This window comes from Anomalospiza imberbis, chromosome 6 (assembly GCF_031753505.1).
Source record: "Anomalospiza imberbis isolate Cuckoo-Finch-1a 21T00152 chromosome 6, ASM3175350v1, whole genome shotgun sequence".
Lineage (NCBI taxonomy): Eukaryota > Metazoa > Chordata > Aves > Passeriformes > Viduidae > Anomalospiza > Anomalospiza imberbis.
The window spans coordinates 35850195-35870165 of record NC_089686.1 but is presented as its reverse complement, the minus strand read 5'-3'; the positions used below and the strand labels follow the sequence as shown (position 1 = coordinate 35870165).

The 19971-nt window shown below is 41.7% G+C and overlaps 1 protein-coding gene across 4 annotated transcripts in view; it reads right to left on the bottom strand.

The window, feature by feature from the left end:
* Positions 1-3756, bottom strand: part of PAPLN (papilin, proteoglycan like sulfated glycoprotein) — a 50386-nt gene extending 46630 nt beyond the window's left edge. The window contains exon 1 of one of the 4 annotated variants that reach the window (XM_068193325.1): positions 3456-3756. In XM_068193325.1, coding sequence (XP_068049426.1) covers positions 3456-3464 — 9 coding nt within the window. In that variant the 5' untranslated portion in view covers positions 3465-3756. The remainder of the gene's footprint in view (positions 1-3455) is intronic. The other 3 variants (XM_068193328.1, XM_068193324.1, XM_068193327.1) reach the window with 3 other exon arrangements.
* Positions 3757-19971: the final 16215 nt, after the last annotated feature.

The following is a 19971-nucleotide window of genomic DNA, read 5'->3' as shown; positions in this document are numbered from 1 at the left end:
GAGAAAGATGAGTAACATGAAGTGAACTAAAAGAAACAAAAATGAAACAAAATCACAACCTGAACCAGAACTTTAGATTAACAAATTTAGGAGGGAGAATATGTGCTATTGGAATTAGGCCTGCTCTCTCTGAGAATACTGGCCCTAGCATCTTTCATCTGTCACTAAAAATTAACTCCATAAAAAATGATCTTAGGAGGGTGTGATCACACTGCAGTGCCTGGAGAGCTCTGAAAGGAAGCACATGCTCAACGGTGTGATCACAGTGAAATGACAACGGTGTGATCTAAAAATAAATTGGTTCTTTGCTCTGAAGCAGGTTTCTCCCACAGATGCCCAAACCAGAGCCTCCAATTACTGCTTTAAGGGCTAGGCAGAGAAATAAGCAATCTGTGGATGGCACTTGTTTTCTATACATCACATCTGCACATCAGGAAGGTGAGCTTGTTACTGTGTGAGAAAGCATAGACAAATGATTTTATCATAGGCTATGCATATGAGTAGACACCCACTCAAGTACTTTTATACTAAAGTCCCTTCCCAAACATCTAGCAACCCTTATTATTCATTGTCTAAGACAAGACTGGACCACAACAAATCGCAGTTCAGATCCAGGAGTGCTAAAAAATGAGCCTGTGAAGCTGTATCCAGCAGAGCATTATTTTGAGAGAAATAAGTGCTTTTGACAAGTCCATCATACAGTGGGCATAACTGCAAATGACTGTCCTGAATCCAAGTGATCATCCATCACTGTCTGGGCTCAGTAGCTGTGCCAGGTACACTGCAAGGCTTGCAGCACTTCTGCATTGTCCTTCCCACAGACATAAGAGCAAAGCAACCTATTTCCTCTGGTGCTCACTGAGCATCAATATGCCACTGGGAAAACAGTTCCCCTTCATTCAGCTGATGATGAGCCTGTAATGCTAATTGTGAGGACTACTGTAATTGCATCCTGTGTATTCTAGGTGCTGTTCTCATACAAAACAGAGCTCCCATCCTCTTACAAAAAGCTGTTTGTTTGCTGTTTATTATAAGTCTCTAGGTACATACATGAACAAACAAAATGGTTAACATCTTATTAACATACAAGATCCCCACTGAACAAACAGAGAGCCATCTGGTAACCTAAGCTCTACATGTCCTGAGGCACAGAACAGTATTTTGCCTTATTTACTCTATATTCAGAAGAAAGGGTCCACAATCAAGATCAGGGGAGGGTGGGGTTTTTTTTTGTTTTTGTCTTTTTTTTTTTTTTTTTGGTTTGTTTGTTTTTTCTCTCAGGTTTCCTATTTTAACAGAACAAAAAAGAATAAACTTTGCAACTTTGACTCAAAAAGTGCTACCAAGAAAACCAGTTGCAACAACGTAGCTTCTTTCCTGTTTTCTCAACCCTTTTAGCAAGTCTAGACATGGCCATTCACCTAGACTCCAAAAGAATCTTGGTGCCTAATTTGAGAAGCAATTAATCCCTGAAGTAGCCAGATTATGTGAGATCTACCTGCATTCTCCTTTACCAAGCTGGTAAGCAGCTGGATCTGAGAAAACCCATCCCAAAGCCAAAGGGAAGTGATCTGCATCAGAAGTTACTGCATTTACTGAACAGCAACATTTGAGATCATCCATTACCTATGTTCTTTACACAGTGGTGGCTACTTCCCCTTAAAATTGAGACAATTATGGTTTTTTGCCTAGTATTCTTTTTAACATAAATACATATAGAGACCAGCAAACAAAGTTCTACATCCTTGCTTGAAAATCACCTCAAATCACTCATCACACATCTTCTATCAAATGCTACATTCAGAGTGGATTGTTTGCTAGCTAACACATTTGGAATAGGCAAATGCTACAAAGAAACTATATCAACCCCAGCATTTCTGTGATGCCATCAAGCACTTAAACGAAGTATTTCAAAACTCAACACCTTTAAGGTGTCAGGTCACTTCACAGTGCAAAGGAACCTGAAAACAGACCCAAAACAGAAGTCTCAATTATCTCACACTGGACGGAAAAAAACCACAACACTTCCAGAGATAGCAAATTTGCTCTGTTTTAATTTTTTTCCTTTTACCAATCAATAAATTCACTGACATGAACAAATATTGGTTGAAGTTAGTGCCATACCAAGGACACTTGGTGAGTTTATCCACCCTTGTTCCTCATCACAAACACCTCCCTTTGCTCCCTGGAAGAGTAGAGCATCTGCCCTGGAAGCCCAGAGTGAGGCTGTCCAATACACACACGGCTGTGTAGCACATTGGCTCATCCTCACACCGCACCTCGGAAAGAATGGCTTTTCATGGTTGCTCTATCTGCAGAGACTGGGAATGCTCTGGCATTAAAGTGTGTGGTACATCTCTGGGAAGCCAGGATAAAAAGATGTAAGCTGCAGGCCCGTTTACAATGGAGCAGTTGAAAGGCCTCCTAAGTACAATGTAGAAAGTGTAAATGTGTGTTTGTGTAGACACTTTCCAAAGTAACAAACAAAGGTGTTTACAAACCCATTTTAAGGTCTCTACAGGCAGACCTAAAGAAACACACCATCTCTCTAAGCTCCTGTATTGATACTAGCTATTCCTAGTCCTAGGGACTCCATTCAAAGCTACCATTACTTTCATCAAAGCTTTGAAACTCAGTTTCACATCAGCTGCTCCTCTGCTTCCACCTGACCACTCACCCACAAGGAACACCCCGTACACCAGGAAACTTACTGCCCTCCCACACTGCTTCCAGACCATTACCTCCTCTGTGCCAGGACAGGTCCCTGGATCCCTGGAGCCGCCACCTTGGCCTGCCTCACACCTCGGACTCCCTCAGGGACGGGAGGCCCGGTCCCGAGAAGCTCCCCTTTCACAGACAGGTCTGGTGGCTCCGAGGGCATGGCTCGGCCGGGCCTCCCTCCCAGCTCCCCTGACGCAGCTGCAAGCAGCACCGGAGGGATGCGGAGCCACACCCTGCCCTCAGCACCTGCTGGCCCGCGAGCAGGAGCGGAGCTCTCCAGGGCTGATAGCCACGGGCCACAAGAGTCGTAGCAGCCAGACAGGCTTTTATTCCCGCCTGCGAACTCCGTTTCTGCCGTCAACAGCCCCGCTGCGTTTGCCTCGCAGCCAAGGGAGCGTGTGTGTGACCCCAGCGGGCTCGCCCCGCATCCCGTCACACCGGCACCTCCCGGCTCCCCCAGCCGCAACATCAGGAACAGCACCTGCGGACACGGGAATTCCCACCGGGATTAACTGCGGGCCAAACTCACGGAGCATCTTCTTCCCTCCCTTCTGAGAAATAACATTTGGCAGTCATGGGGACTCTCGTCTGTCCTCTACCCTTTTAACTGAAAGGAAAGAAAAAAAAAGGTGGGAAATGAAGAATAGTTTAAAGAGCGCTAAAAAGACTAATAGAGAGTCGATATCCAGGTAGAGGGATCAGGAGACAGCCCAGAACACAAAGTCAACTCCTACCTTCTGCATGCGGCTGTGACAGGTGAGCACAAAAGTTGGAGACACACTGCACTCAAGCTCCAGAGCCTACTTACCGATCTTTCTTGTTGAAACAGTGGCACTTCAGCGCTCTTCTCCCCTGCTTCTGTTTGGTTACTAATCCTTACTGCACAGGAAAAGCAGAGTTGTGTTTCATTTAACCCCTTCAGCCTCTCAGTTTCTTCTCAAGAGTTTTCACTTTTGCTTTGGGAAGCCAGCGCCGTAAGCATGCACACAGGCACGCCTGCCTTGGAATTGTTTCCAGCTTCTGTAGTCTGTGTGTGAGCCCACATATAAGCTCCAAACTGTGCCTAAAGTTGTTGCAGGGGTGGAGCCCTTTGTAACTAGTTTTATTTTAGCTGTAGGCATCATATCAAAAGAGAGACAGCTATCCACAGATCCCTTCAGTATTCATTTTCAGTAAGTTCTTAACTCTGGAAAAAAAAATTTACTTCACATTTACTTTAAAACTACAGCCTGAATCACAGTTCATAAATAAACTTCTGACAAAAGAAACTTTGAACTCAAATACAATTCACAGCTAGATTTGGGTCTAGGCAAAGTTAAGCAGACCCTTAAAATCTGAAAATAGCAGTAGTTTGGATACAGACCTGAATTTAACCAAAAACAATGGCAGCACAGGTTTCTCTATTTTTTTCCTCTAACAAATGCCATGCAATTCAGAAACCCCCCTGAAAACTCCCATGAAGGAACAATTTAACAACATAAAAACTGTTAAAGGAAAAGGAATCAAGTTGGACACATTACAAGGAAAAACTTGTGGTTTTAATCATGTGCATACTAGAGAAAACATTGCATAACAACTTATGTGTTGCTGTTGTTTTATTTTGCAAACAGATAAATCTGCCCCCCATTGATTTTGTCCTCTGCAGAGTATAAAAAAAATAAATAATGAAATACAGAGACCACAGATCTAGAAAAATAGATTCTGGTCCAGCAGTTATAACAGCTATCAGCATTTCAACCCTATTTAATATTATGACCGAGCTTTCCTAGATTATGAGAATAGCTTTAAAGTTTCGAGTTTGGGTTGGTCTTCTATGTTTTGCCTTCCAGTTTTAGAGTCCTTTTTCATCAGTCATTAATTTGTAACTATAAGAGAGAGAACCTTGCTTTCCAAGGGAAAGAGGAAGCTTCTACTTTCAGGTAACTCCACATGTTGGATCTTCTATGGAAGACATCAAGATGTGCAATGAAATCTCCAGAACTGGTATCACTACTGTCCTCTTGGCCATGCTGCTGCTTTAGATAAGCAAAAGGGACAGTATCCTTGCCAACTGTTGACAAGCCTAGATGTGCACAGCTCCAGATGGAAGTTTCTAGCAGACTCATAAATACATCAGACATAGAAGCAATTTTTTTTCCAGGGATACGGCTCTCTTCTCCCTGCTGTTCAATCCCTGTCTAGCAGCTAGCCATGAAAGGTACACAGTGCTCAGATCCTACTATTGCTCATCCCACAGGAGACAGAGTTCAAATAAAAGTCACATCTTTTCCACAAGAAAAAGCAATCCAGTACTTTCCTGTCAAAGCTAACTCTGCCACAATAAACAAGGATAAGCCCTAACAGGAAACACAACACAAATTGGCAACACCTCCACCAAGCAGCAGGGGAGCCACAAGATATTGAAAGACACAATACACCCCAGAAGAACATCTAATGGTGGTGCAGGTGCATGGCTACCTATGTTATCCTTGTCAGGAGAAACAAAAAATTAACATTGTTAATGCCTAATTAACAATATAGAAATTATTGTCCTGCCTCCTTAGATTCAAATTTTCTCTCAAGAAAAATAAATTTGGGCTGTGAGCCAAGCTGTGATCCCTCCTTTTGCATCACAAAGTGGTTACACGAGCGTGTGCTTTTTATTTTTCACCTGTACTCTCGATTAGCCACTGGCTAATGCCATCCTGCTAGGTGTCACCTTATATCCTAACCCTTCATGATATTTAGTCAAACCAATACCTGAAGCCCTGGCCTTCTGTGAATAACTTAACTTTCAGACCAGTTTAAAGCTTTTAGCCCACTGGCAAGAAAAAGCTGGAAATCCAATCCCAAAGGTTCAAAAACTAGAAGGCAAAACCCCCCAACAATTTCAGATTAATTTATAAATACCCAATCGTTAAAATGCCTCTCATAGCAGTGGGATCTTCAATTAATGTTTCTTTTTTACATACCAAACTTAATAATGTTCTTGTAGTTCTTGTGTTCTTGTTGATAAGCTACAAGGCAGAGACAGGGAAAATGTGACTGCTCATGTTGGAATCTAGCCAGGATACATCCAAAAAACAGCTGTGCCTAGTGCATTAAAGCAGTGTAAACACATCTGGATTAATTTTAACCCCATACAGACTTAATAGATGAGCTCCTGAGATGCTGAAATAAAAAAAGAACTGAGCAGACTTTTACCACAACTAAGCAACATGAAGCATCACTTAAATTTATTTTATTAAAAAAGAAAAAAAAAAAAAGAAAGAATATTCTGCTCATACTTCCTGGTTCCAGCAGTGATGTGACAAAATCAGAAGCTGTTAGTGTAGGATTTGAGCTCGAGGCCAGTGCTTACCTAGAAAAAGGCAATGCAAATATGAAGTAAACCTTTGCCCTGTGGTCTCACAGAAAGTTTTGCATATGTACCATTCCTCTGGGAGAAAGGACATGATCCTTGTGTTGAAATTGTTTTCACCACTTACCCTTTAGTGAAAACAAGATAATTCACTGCTCCAAGACCATTCTCATCTCTTGGTAAGACACTGCCAGGTCACTATGGAATGAACACAGCAGGACCACAGGCATTTGCCTCTTGCCACTAGGTCTATCCAGTGGCTAGCTGGGCATCTGGGTGTCCCAGATGAGGTCAAGAAGAAACAGTTGAGATGAATGCCTAGTGAATGGATACTGCTGAACACGATATCCCTTCTAGCCTCATCACTGCAGTGCTTTTAGCAAAGAGCAACCTCTACAGGAGTTGTGGCATTGGGATTTCAACACTTACATGGCCAGAGGTCAGCAGTAAGACTTCTGCTTTCTCTTTTGTTATACCTTTCATGACCAACTACCAGGATTCCTTATTGTTAGAGGCTGTTTCCAAAGACTGTCTAAAGATCTGCATGCTTTACTGGACAGGGCTCCAGTCTAACGAGTTATGGCTAACACTTATAGCACTGCAGCACTTAGCTGGTCACCAGATACCCACCATGGTGCTCTATCACTCCTCATCCTCAACATGACAGAGAGAGAAACACTGGTGGAAAAACTTGTCAAACATGATAAATACAGAAAGATTACGCACTGGTTGTCATGGGCAAAACAGACTTGACTTCTGAGAAATTAATTACTGAGAAATAAAACCAAAATATCCTGCTTCTTCCCCAGGGGGTACTTAACACCTAACTCTTCTACCTCCTATCCTCTCCCGCTGAGCAGCAACCAAAAAATTCAGGCAAGACTCACAAAGCCTCCAGAAGAGAAGCTTGGGCATTCATGCAAGGAAGAGAAGAATCTGTGTTCAGTTTGGTTTCAGAATTTGAACTACCCAGGAGACTACTGTGATCAGGAAACCATAGCATAGTCATTACAAACTGGTGTTTTTGATTGCTCACTTTGCCATTTAGCCAAAGAGCAAGGATCTGGGGTGTTGTGATTATGGCTGGGTCATGTTCTTAAAAAAATGGGATGGATACCTTACTTTGCTTTCAGAATAATGCCCAAATTCTTAGATAAGAGCAATGGCCTAATGAAGAGAAATGGACAGCCACTGCATTTAGCCTACTACTTGCATTTTACCCAGAGGATATGCTCAAATATTTCTGAGCACAGGATAATACTGAACAGTAATCTTACATCCAAGGCAAGTGTGTTGATGGCTGAATGAGAAGGTAAAGAAATAAGGGTCTCTGGGATGTCAAATCGAGTCCACTGCTACTGGGGACATTATGGCATGTCTCTCCATCAGCTGCACAAGGGTCTGTAGGCTTCAGCTTATTCTGAAAACAATAAGACTTTTAACATACTGATATTTAACTTATGATTTTTTTAAGAAATCACAGTAAAGTAAGTTTTGATTCAACCTGAACCTACCTTTTTTCAAATTTGAATAGTGCACCAATAACTGCATTCTTCCCAGATTCTCGCTCACCTTTGCAAGATAGGCATGTCATTCAGTACTCTGAGTGACAGCTTCTCAGTATACAGAATGAATCCTGCCAACCCTTCAGGAAAAGCAGCTTAATTCCATGTTCAGGAGACATTACAAAGTCCTTAGAGGAAGGCTGGAAAGTGTATTACACAGCAATGGGCTCTGCTGTACAAGTTAACTGCACCAAAGCCTGTTATCCTCCTGCAGTATCTCTTGCACTGGTTTATCTCTGCTGTAGAGGCCTGGCCACACATGGACTCTTTCACCTGCTGAGGGCTGCTGCAGAGGAGCTGACCTGTGCTTTTGTATAGATACAGCTGCAAGCAGAGCTGATTTTATTGTGGTTTGCCAGCATGCAGCCACTGAAGTCAGCAATGAAAGACAACAAAGAGGTATCAGCTTCATTCCTACCTAGTCTCCCTTCTTGGACACTTTCACATAATGCAGCTCAGAACTGTGGAAACCAATGCAGTCATCAGTATTTTGCTATAATCTGCTCCAGGAATAGAGCAACTCATAGGCACTTGGTCTGGCAGGATTCTCTTCTCTTAGTCCCTTCTTAACAACTGAGCCAATTCCTGTGCTGTGCTCTCCAAGAGAGCCTTCAAATAAATTTACTCTTTGTATTCAAAGAATTAGATACCTCTCTTCATCCATTTCCAATATGAGTGAAATGGCAAGCTTGTCACTTTATATTTATTTTGATTCTCAACCAAATCAAGCAAAACTTTTATTCAGGCCAGCTTTCTAAACAAGCTGATGGCGCTACACCAAGTTTCAGCTCTTCATCCTTAGGCTGTTTAAAGAAGAAAAGCAGCATGTAATGATAATGTCAGTGTTCAAAAAGCAAAAAACAACTTTAAAGTGCTTTGACTAATTCCATGCAAACTTTGTTGTGAAAGGCACTCCAGTACACTGCACCTCAGGATACAAATGAAGGCACTATTCCATTGCTAAGACTATACTTGGATACACAAAGTTTTGCCTGTAAAAATATCAGAGGAACTACATGCAATGGAATGAACATTTTTTTTAAACCAGACCAACTACTCCTGAGTTTAAGTCATGTAAAGCAAAACCAGGACACAACTGAGTCTATTGGAAGGGAAGTGGTGTTAATTTTTCTAGCATTGAATAGCACATCTAGTTTTTCTGATGTTCTACCCCAAATCTTAGATTATTTACAGGAAATCATTCTAACATCTTTCCTTATAAGCAGACAGTCTGAATCCTGCTAATTATTAAGAAATAAGGGCATTGTGATACCATTTTTTTTTCTGTATCATGGATTTAAATATTGCGTAGGGCAAACTCGGCAGCCACACAGAGAATCTCATTTAGAGAGATTAACCTGTGAACACAAAGAGATCTGGAGGGTCTCTGTCCACTCCTTGATGCACAGGATTTAAACAAGAATAATTATATCCAGCAAACATAAACACATGCAGTCAAAAAGCAATATGTACATGCATTAAATGAGGCAATGCCTTATCCAGAACAGACACTCCCTCAGCTGTTTGTTTTCCTTTTATTTTGGTTTTACATTTTAATGATATATAAAAAGTAGAAGAAATCACAGGTGGTAAGCAGATTTGAACTAGAGAACTGATTTCAAGGGAAAACATTTTAGTTCTTATACAAACAAATGTAGTGATTAATGTTGGTTTCTTGTGCTCCCTAAGCTGTCGCTGGTAAGCAAGGAGCAAAGGGTCAAGGCTGGCCATTTGTATTCAGATAACATTTGAAAACATAAAGGGCAGTCTCCAAACTCCCAAATGTTTTCTGGATAATCCAGTCTGCTCCACCCAAAATAGAAAAAAATGAAAGTCTACATCACACGTATTTAACAAAACATGTTATCACACAAAACAAAACCAGAAGAACCTGTTCCCCATGGATGCCACACAAACATCAGCCCTTTGCTCAGAAGGTCTTGCCCAGAGCTCATTCAAGATCTGAATTTCCAAAGCCTTTGGACTTGGCATAGACTGATGTGGCAGAGAGGAGGGCAAAGAAGGAACAGTAACCAGCTAATTCTAGGCCTGATCTCAGTATTTTGTAATGATTGACAAAACTACAGTTATTTTCACCATGGCTGAATCCTAAGAGAAAGTCTTGCTGAACTATTCTGCCCTGCCCAAACCTTTAGGGAAACCAAAGCAGGCAGGTTTCCCTTCCCTCTGAGCTGACTCCCTTTCCCCCACAGAGTGCACCTGGGCTCCTGGTGCCACACGCCCTAAGGCCCTCAGCAATGGAAACAGCTTCTCTGCTTCTCACAAGCATCAGCCCTTGCTGGGAGTAGGGAGCTTGCCAGGCAGAGATAACAATATAGCAAAGCTTTGGAGGGAAGAAAGAAGCTGGCTACATCACAGCCAACATGAAGAAAGATTGTCCTGGAACTATTCCAGCTATTCTCCATTTAAACATTCAGGCTTTTTCTCTCAGCACTCTTTCCACACTCCCCCCAGAGATCTCATGCTATTCACTGTGGAGTCCAAAGTCACCTGCTTTTAGCTGGGCTTGGCACTGCCTACCACAAATGCTGCTTAGGAGATACAGAAGCAGAGAAAAAAGTTGAAAGCAAAACCTCTGACAAGCAATTCTCACCCCCACGCCCACATACATTTATCCCTCGTAATTCCCGGTCCATTTATACACATTACTTCCGCTAAAGAAAAGTAAATCCGGTGCCAAAACATAGCCCTTTGGTTAAAAAAGTGTTATATTCAGCAGAGGTTTTAACTCTAGCATACTAAACACAGTGTCATTAGGATTTAACTCTATTGAAATGGAAATGGAGACAGAAACCTTTCCAGTTCTTATACTCCACTTTGGAATTGGAAGAGGACAACACCAACTGTAATTGCATTAACAGATCTTCTGGAACAACATGCCCTTGATAGAAAGTACTTGGAAGCATGAGGCACACATAAGCTCTTGCTGATTTTTTCCAGCATCAGGCAGCAAGGAAGCTGACACCCTACTAAGGACAGCATTACAGCCTTGCTGCCCAGCAGAGAAAAGTCAGCAACAAAACAGAGCAACAGGGGCTGTCAAGACGATGATCCTTCTCTCCATCTCAGCAGACTCTCGCAGCACAGCTCTCTCAAGTGGCTCAAGGCAGTGACAGTTCTTTTCCCAGGCTCTGTCCTTGTGCAACCCCTACAGGGCATGAGAAGGTGCCCAGATCCTGGCAGCTGTTTCCATATGCCTATGGCTCAGATCTCTGACAAGGGATTCTGGAATGAGATTTCTCTCCCAGCATAATGAGGTCTTTAGTCATTAACAAAGACGCCTTCTGGGGTAGAATTCCAGCTGCGCCTGAGATCTTGCCTCCATAGAGATGATTTTTTTTCCAGCACACAGGTTTAGTCGGAGGAGAAAGGGAAAGGGTTGCTTTTACCAATCCAGGGATTTTCAGTTGCAGCACTTGAAGGTTTCTGTTTACTCTTAGATCAGGGTAAGAAATCTCTTGCTTCTCCTTCCTGCCACTTCACAGCTGCCGGTTGAGCTTCTGTGCTTGCCGCTCCTTTGCCTCAAAGGCAAACTTTGTGTCCTGCAGCTGGGCAATGGCCTCCTTGGCCTCCTTCAGGTCCTGACAGATGAGCTCGTACTTCTCTGTCAGCTCCCTGTTCTCTCGGCGCAGCTCCTGTACCACCTGGTTCACCTCCTCTGTCTGCTTGGTGCAGTGAATCTTCAGCTGCTCTACCTCAGAGAGCATGATCTCCATGTTCTTGACCAGTGACTCCAGTTTCTCTTTGGACATGGCGTCAGGATCAGCTCTATTGAGTCTGCCCAACCCAAACCCAAAAGGGACAAAGAAAGCCACCCTGTGCAACATGCACCAGGACGTCTGGCAATCACAGTCTTGTGGTCTCTTTTTATACTCCCTGCTGCTCATCCTCCTCCTCCCTTCCCTTTCCTTCCCCAAAGTGTCTCTAATCTTCTTTGCTTGGTTAATCTACTTACTTTTATTGTGTTGTAGAAATCGACTGAAGGGCTGACAGCCCTGCAGTAACATATGTGCTGAGCAGCAAAAGCCAGAGCAATAATGAGACTCTGTGCAGCCTGTCCACAGAAAAACAGCTTTCATCTGGAGAATTCTCTTAGGAACTCCTTGCAGTACCCATTAAAGTACAAAGAAGCCTCTTCAAGCCAGATGCCTACTGCAGTCCTGTGCACCCAGTCCCAAGAGTATAGCCTGACTTTCATCTTACATGTATTGAGGTAAGCAAGCTTACAGCAATACAAATCATGTATAGGCAAAGAGAACTAACCTGTTTCTCCTCTCTCTTAATCTTATGTTTGAGCAAGATGGAAGGAACGAAATATAAAATTAGTGGTTTTTTTTTTTTCCCAGGAGAAGATCTATCCAACAACAAATGCTGCAGCAGCCTCATCTTCTCTTGGAAGCAGTCACAATGGTTATCTCAATCAGCGGCAACCACAGTTGCTGGGCCATGTACCACATGAAGGTGGCTTGTGTTCTTTTAGGGACATGCAGGCTAGAAACTTTCCCTCTCTTCAGCTCCATCAGCAACACTGGCCCCAGAATTCACACAAAAATTTACTCCTGTACACACTTGCTACCCACAACAGGGTGGCAAATGGCTACTGAGCACTACTGAACTTGTGAGAATCATGACTGAGACATGCCAAGTTCAACACCCCAAATACTCAGGTCATCATACAGCAGGGTGATCCCAGCAGCCACAAGGGATTAAGTGAGTCTGGCCAACTTTCTGAAGTTTGACCCAGACTTTCTTATGTATCCAGTTAATTAATGCACTTGCCTAGACAATAACTACCATTAATTAGCCAAGTATCTGATGTAACAATATCACCCTTGAGAAATTAATTTGTCTGAGGTGATATCACAAGTGGCACCCCAGGAAAGAACTGATGTTATTTAGCATTGATTGTGTGCCCTGGAGGAACAGACCATGGCAGAGACAAGAATGAAGGTTTTCTCTCGGGGAACTTGCAAACTAAGGACAGAAAAGTGTGTCTCTCTCCTTCGTCCCACATCAGGAATATTTCCTTCAGGCTGAGTCTGCACCTTTTCAGAAGCCTTCAAACTGTTCTACATACCCAGAGAAAGGCAGAATCTCATTTGCCATACAGCACACAGACATGGATCTGTGCTCACTGTATTCACCTCACAGAATCACATTCCAGTGCACAGTAATGCATAACGGCCTTTACTCTTGCATGCTGTTTTGCAATTCCAGGTCCCCTTAAAAGGAGCCTGTAGTACCATCACATACATTCAATAACAGATTGAGAGAGAATACACGTGTTCATGTGCAGAGCTCCCCCAAATATGTTTTTTCTCCACTTTTCTCCAAAAAATGTTGCTTTTTTCAGCTACGGAGAGTTTCAGAAGCTTCATCCCACAACTCATTGCCCCTTCTTCCCTGCTCAGCTCAGAGAAATAAAGCTCTTTCTTCCAGGAAGTTTTACATCTCCTCCAGCACTGGATGAAAACACTGCTGGATGCTGGCCAAGCCCTGACAGTGTTCAAAGGCCTGGGACTTCTCACAGCTGGAGGTTAAAGAGTTGCTCACAAAGCCAGCCATCCTACTGCCTCTCACACAAGTGCACAAGCAGACCCCTCTCATCCTGGCAGATGGAGCACTTTGCACCACACTTTGAAATGAGCAGAGTGACATCCTTCAGATGAAAAGAAAGTGGGAGAATCTAAACATAATTAGAATATGTCCTAAAGTCCTTGAAGAAACATTTGCACTGGCTGTCAGCCCAGATCCCACGTGATACACATGGCACTGGAATAGGCTGGAACATGCTGCAGCATTACAAAACAGCAGGTCTTCATTAGTGAGGAATCTTCCCTGTCTCCACAACTGTACATGCTGCACCCAAACAGTTTAAATCAATCAGAATTACAATGATGCACAAAGGGAGTGCCACAGAGGCCATCTACTTGGATATTAGTAATTGATACATCATCTCTCACTGTCTTACTCTCAAAATTATTTAAGTTGCCTTGGATACAGACAGCATCTTGGCAACAGAAAGGGAGTAAGAGACACTACTGAAATAACAATGTAAAATGAAAACAAGGAGTAGCATGAGAGGATTTTCTACAAAAATATGGGTATTGTTACTGTGCTTTGTTTGATTTAAAATATTATTTGATGAAATAAGAAGCAGGAATTAAAAGCTCACGAAAATTGCAGTGGGAGAATGATGCAAAAATCACTAGACCTACTGCAACAAGACTAAATTGAACTGTAGCTTCTTACCTTTAGTCACTGCTGGACTCCACTGTTGCAGATAAACTGGAGAAAAATGCAAACACCAATAGTGAATCCAGCTGGGGAAAAATGCAGAACAGCATACCTGAGAAAAACAATTAAAACCACAAGAATTCGGAGCACGTGGACACACAGCAAACAGCAGTCTTAGGGCTGTCGGAGAAATAGCATGTTAAGACAGAAATTAGTGACAACATAGCAGGGGAAAATAATAAAGCACTGCCAGACTGTATTACATAGAAGCAGTGCACTGTAAGGGAATGAGGTAGGTCCAGCTTTTCCCTCTACCCTGCTGGAGGGAAATGCAGTGTTTTGTTCTGGGCATTTGTCATAAAGGGACCAAGAAAGAGTTTGAAACTTAGAGAAAATGCTGATATCAAAAAATGTGAACTCAACGAACCAAGTTTAAGAAGAAGGATTGAAAACTACATGGCAAGGTATTTCTAAGACTGCTTTGCAACCATGTCCAGGTCCTCTGCACGTTCTAGGAAAGATAGCTCAGCTGGAAGAATATTTCTGTAATTTCTAAGGGCCTGACTGTGCAACTGTCATTTTGAAAACACCTGTGATTTCTGTGGTCTCAGCCAAATGGTGCCTCTCTTGTTATTTCATAGCCATATTAAATCAGGAAAAATTAGTGTTAAACTTCCCACTACAGTACATGCTACACTGAGAGACACCACTGAAAAATCTATCAGCTCTTTTGTGCATATTCTTTCTCTATTCCACCTTTCACTCTGCATATGGGTTTGAGATACATGAAAGAAGGAAACACAGAGCTAGTTAAGAACAAAACAGGGGAGCAACCACTGGGAGCACCCACTCCTGCTCTTGTGGATGGCAGGAAAATTGTAGAAAGTGGCACTAGTAGAAGTGAAACTTCTTGTGCTTTTCCATAATGGGTGGGAGCTACATCATCTGACTACATCACCACACTCAACTATGCTGGTTTTAGCACTAGAAGCAAATGGCAGTATGAGGCTGCCAAGCTAAGGATGGTTCATGTGAGACATACTTGTGCTTCTTCACAGGTCTCTGAGCCAGAGAATCACCTACTCCTTTCACTCAGAGGCACACACAAGCCAGAAATGCAGTTTTCCCATCACGTTCATACCTCTGAGAGTCTGAGAAAGACACAAAAGTCATACTCGTTCAGTATGTGTGTGAAGGAAGACCACGAGTGTTCCAGCTTCTAGTGTATTTAACAGGGGCCCTGGGAACATTTGAGGAGAAAATCATTAAGCTACCTCACTCTTTCTTTGAAGTTTTCCCAGCAACACAAGAGGGACAATTCACTATCCTAGTATTTTAAATGGAAAAGTGGCTTTTAAATAACTGTTCAGGGTGAAAAAACAAGCTATTTGGTACAAACACTGCAAAATAAAGCTTCACACACCTTATCTTCTCAGGCACATACTTAGATTGCTGTATCTACTTCTAGTTTTTCCAGTCACAGACACAAAAGTACAATGCAATGTTCACGCAACAGTTGTGGGAGACAGCACTGTAGTTTCTCAGTAGATAGCTTCAGGTTATCATCCTCACTTAACAATGGACATTATTTTAACAATTGATTTTTTTAAAAGACATATAGTATGCCACTAAATGTAGTGAAAGCATTAGAGTCCTCCAATCTGTTTTTTCTTGCAGCCTTTTCACTTATGCCTGATTTATCCCCAATGGTATGTCTAGCAGCCAGTGCAGCATTTGCAACCTCCGTGCTTCACCATCTAGGAAGTCTACTAGGGTAAATGCATTTTATACAAAATCATTACAAGATGAAATACAAGGAGCTCTCATCTCTACAGTCATAGTAAAACCACTTGAAAAAACAAAACAAAATCAAAACAACATAAAAACCCCTAAAGACCAAGCAGCACCTGGAGGCACTGACCATTCCTGCACCAGAGTGGGAAACATTTGTCCCCTGCTATTCAATTTGTTTCTAATAAAAGACAAATACCATTGTTCCCTGTGCCCAAATACTCAGCACTGTGCAAGACATTGATGTAATGATGATCTCATCCTGCAGAGTTTAGAGACTATTGATAAAATCTGCTCTCCTATTAAAACACAAGATTTAATTTTCGCCACTATTGTAAGCATTAACCATATCTCATGCAATTTGGCAGAACTTGAGTTTAGCTGCACATAAAACGACATGATTTACAGGTTTTGATCTAAAACACTGCACCGAAAGGATACCTACCAAAATTGTGATCAAAAGCCTTGACACAAATAATATGTCTCAATAGTGTAGGTGTCGAGAGAGGCATTAATAGATACAGAGGTACCTTTTTCCATTCTGCCTCTATCTACTCATCAGCCAGATCAAAACAATTAATTCAGCATAGTACAGCTCAGTAAAATAAAAATTGATATCTTTAACAGAATTATTCCCAAACTGGGTAGATTTCTCCTTAAGAAATCAACTGGCTAAGAAAAATACCAAGTAGTGACAGGTGACTTTTATATAAACTGAAATAAAACCCCCTCCAACCCTTTACTAGGATTTTTACCATCTAAGAAGAGGAAATAAACAAGTCTTGCATGTCATAAAACTATTTAATATTTGAGGTGAAAAAATTTCCAGAGCAGGACAGTGATGAATTCTTCAGATTAAAGCAAAGAGTGAAAAATATTAATGACTATTTTTGAATGTTAAGAATGTTTCAAAACAAAAGCTCTTCTTTAAATAAGAAATGGTTTTGTTCAGAGTGTCAAACTGGAAAATTTGCAAAGCCCCTCTAAACAATAGCACAAGGAGTTCTGCTGAGAAGAGATCCTCCATGGCACCTAACCACATTTCTGGTGAGGAAACTACACCACAAGGGATTGTCCAAGGGGCTTTCACCCCCACACCAGCCTCCTTGGCCTGTGGGGGTGCTCCCTCTCCATAGAGCCTGAAGTCAACGCTGTGAGAAGGAAAGGGAAAGAAGAAGGAAACATCTTCCCTGTCCCTTAGAGCAGGCTGGGGCCTGCCAGCATCTCCACAGCCTGCAAGGGCAGATCAGATGCACAGGATTCAAGTGATGGTCTCAGTAAGTCAGTGAGCAACGCACCCCGAGGAGTAATTAGATCTGATGACAACACAACAGTCAATGGTTTGCCTAATACATCTTTCCATGTCATGTTGAATTAAGGGTTGCTGGAAAGGAGGGGAATGAACAGAAAACAATTATCCATAGTCAAAACTTTATAGAGGGGAAAATATATACTTTAATTTTCAAAGAAATAATCTTAGAAACATTCTTTCATTTATTCTGCAGTGGGATTTTTTCACTGAGTGTCCATTCTGACAGAACATGCAAACTTCAGGAAAACAAACAAGTAAAAATACCTAAACAGGAAAACAAAAAAGTAAAAATTCCCTAACTGTTGCTATTATTCAGTACATATGAACTGAAATACTGGTTCAAATAAAAGAAAAGATGCCCATTGATTATTTGCAGGACATGGGGTTATGCAATCCAGTCCTGTAACCAGACTAATCCAAACAAACTGGCAGTGGCGCAGATGTCAGTAATTACTGAGAAATCTGATCTGGTGAGAAGAAAGGCCTCTTTTAGTTCTAGATACATGTGAACAAACACTCACGTCATTTTTGGTTCAGGATGCCAAATTCTATTATAATGATTATTTTGACATAACATTTAAAACTCTCCTTACCCAGCTAAACCAATCTCCAAAACACAGCTGAGGAACTTCTCAGTTGTCTGCGGATTTCCCTTGACTACCTGCTGTACATTTAAGAATAAGTCGGTCTGCATTAGCCAAATACATCAAGGGAGTGTTAAATGTGTTCACTATTCAGCAATATTAAAAATATGACTCAACGTTGATTTAGAAACCTCAGAGACTGTAAGGAATGGAAGCATTCAGGATGAAAGGACTTCCTCAAAAATGATGCTTTTAAACTATGGGAGAAGCTTGATATCTGAAGAACTACCTAGGAACAGTTTTATTTAAGCATGACAAGTTTTCAATGCCAAAACACTGGTAAAAATGAAGGCTGGCTTCCCAGATGACTGTTCTCCTACCAGCTTGTCATAAGATCAATATCTCAGCAAATCTCAAACACTATCAAAGTAGATAAAAATACTAAATTTTCTGGGGGCAACAAGTAGCATCTTCTCAGTACTGTATCCTTAGTTCCCTGTCACATAAACAGCCTTGACAATCTTTAAGCAGATTATGTACACAACAGCTTCATCTCCAGAGGAAGTGGGATTAAAAGGTTTATTGCTACTATGACAACAGCCAGGTTCTGCTGTTCTTAAAATAGTTTCGAAACCTTAGCAGTGACTGGAAATGCACATTGGAAATGCCTCCCCTACAAGATTCATCATGTCCTCCAGAAAGAAATCATTTTATAGCAGTCTACTTTGTTAAGTATATATTTTTATCGTGCTCTTTAATCCCTTGTTACGAGCACTATGAATAGAAAGCAGTAAAAAAGGCACAGTGCTGCCATGTGGCTGTGATTACAGCTTTAGAAGTGATTACTGCTGGGTGCTGGCTGCAGACAGCAGGACAGGCACTGCCACCAAACAATAATCACCCCCTAGCAGCACCTCTGCACCGTGGGCTCTCATCAGGCCTCTATCTATCCGCTCCATGCTGCCATTTTGGTCCTTACAAGTGTTCCCCTTGATGGCCACAGGTATGCTGTTATGTCTAAGACTAAATTAATTCCTCCCTCATAGAAACAATTGGAAGTAGAATTTGTCACACAGTTCATTACCAAATTGTATCACTGAGGCCTGGGCCAGGGTGTAAGTGTGCCAATAACTACATGGTAGTTGTTCTTCACTTGAATATGCTATTGAATCAGTGATTAGCATTTTGTTACTGCAGATGGTTAAATAAACCATGGATTCAATCCAATATAGAGCTGCTACACTTGATGAACATCCAGCTGTGCTCTGAGGCATTCTCCAAGTACATTAATGCTGACTTGTACAACAAAGCCAGCGAGAAGTACAATGTTTAATTCTGACAGCAGCATTACCCCAGATCAAAGTAGGTAACCCCTACCAAACACTACTGAAATCGGAAAATTAATATGAACACAGAAGTCTATTCATTATTCCAGTCAGTTTAGATTAAAAGCATATTTCAAACCAAAGAAAAATCAAATTAAATCCAACTACATTGGTACCAACCACCAACATCACTTGATGCCAAGCTGAAATCATCCTTCCTGCAGCATATCACGATTAAAGGAGAAGAGAAACAAATACAGGTTGTAAAACTCAGGAAACGATTGTTTCCTTACCCAATGCTCAGTTCTGTTAGTTCCTGCCAATGAAGGCAGATGCTTTTCTCTATAGAATCCATAAACTCCTGACATTTCAGGCCAGAATATGGCCTTAAATATAACTTTAATTACGATTTCTTGGTAATTAAAAAATACCTAGCAGTAACTGCTAGACATCAAGCTGAGCTCTCTATGAGAGCTGACGCTGTCAGTAAAGGAATCTTATTTACCTATCCCCAAACAATTACATCAAAAAATTGAAAACACAGGGGTAATTAAATTAGCATATTAGATTGTAGCTCCAGGTTGAGTATTTAGCCTAAGATAAAATTCTGCTACTTTGCAGCTGCTCAGACCCCAGCAGGTACTGATGCCTGAGGCTACTCTTCCCCAGATGGAGGGCTTTGTATTTCCCTTGTTTAACTTCTTGAGATTGTTTTCCATCCAATTCTCCAGCCTGTTGAAGTCCCTATAAATCATTGCAGTCATCTGGTTTATCAGCCACTGCTTCAAATTTTTGTGTCATCTGCGAAATTGCTGAGTGAACACTCCTTTTCATCATTCAAATCATAAATGAATAGACTGAACAGCACTGACCTCAGAACTGAGCCTTGTGATATACCACTAATGATTTGCCTCCAACTGGACTCTGTGCTGCTGATCACAACCCACTGGGCCTGAGCACTGGGGCAGTTTTCAGCCCATCTCACTATCCCCTTATCTAACCTATACTTCATCTGCTTGTCTATGGTGAGGTTATGGGAAATGGTGTGTAAAGCTTTACAAGTCCAAGTAAACGT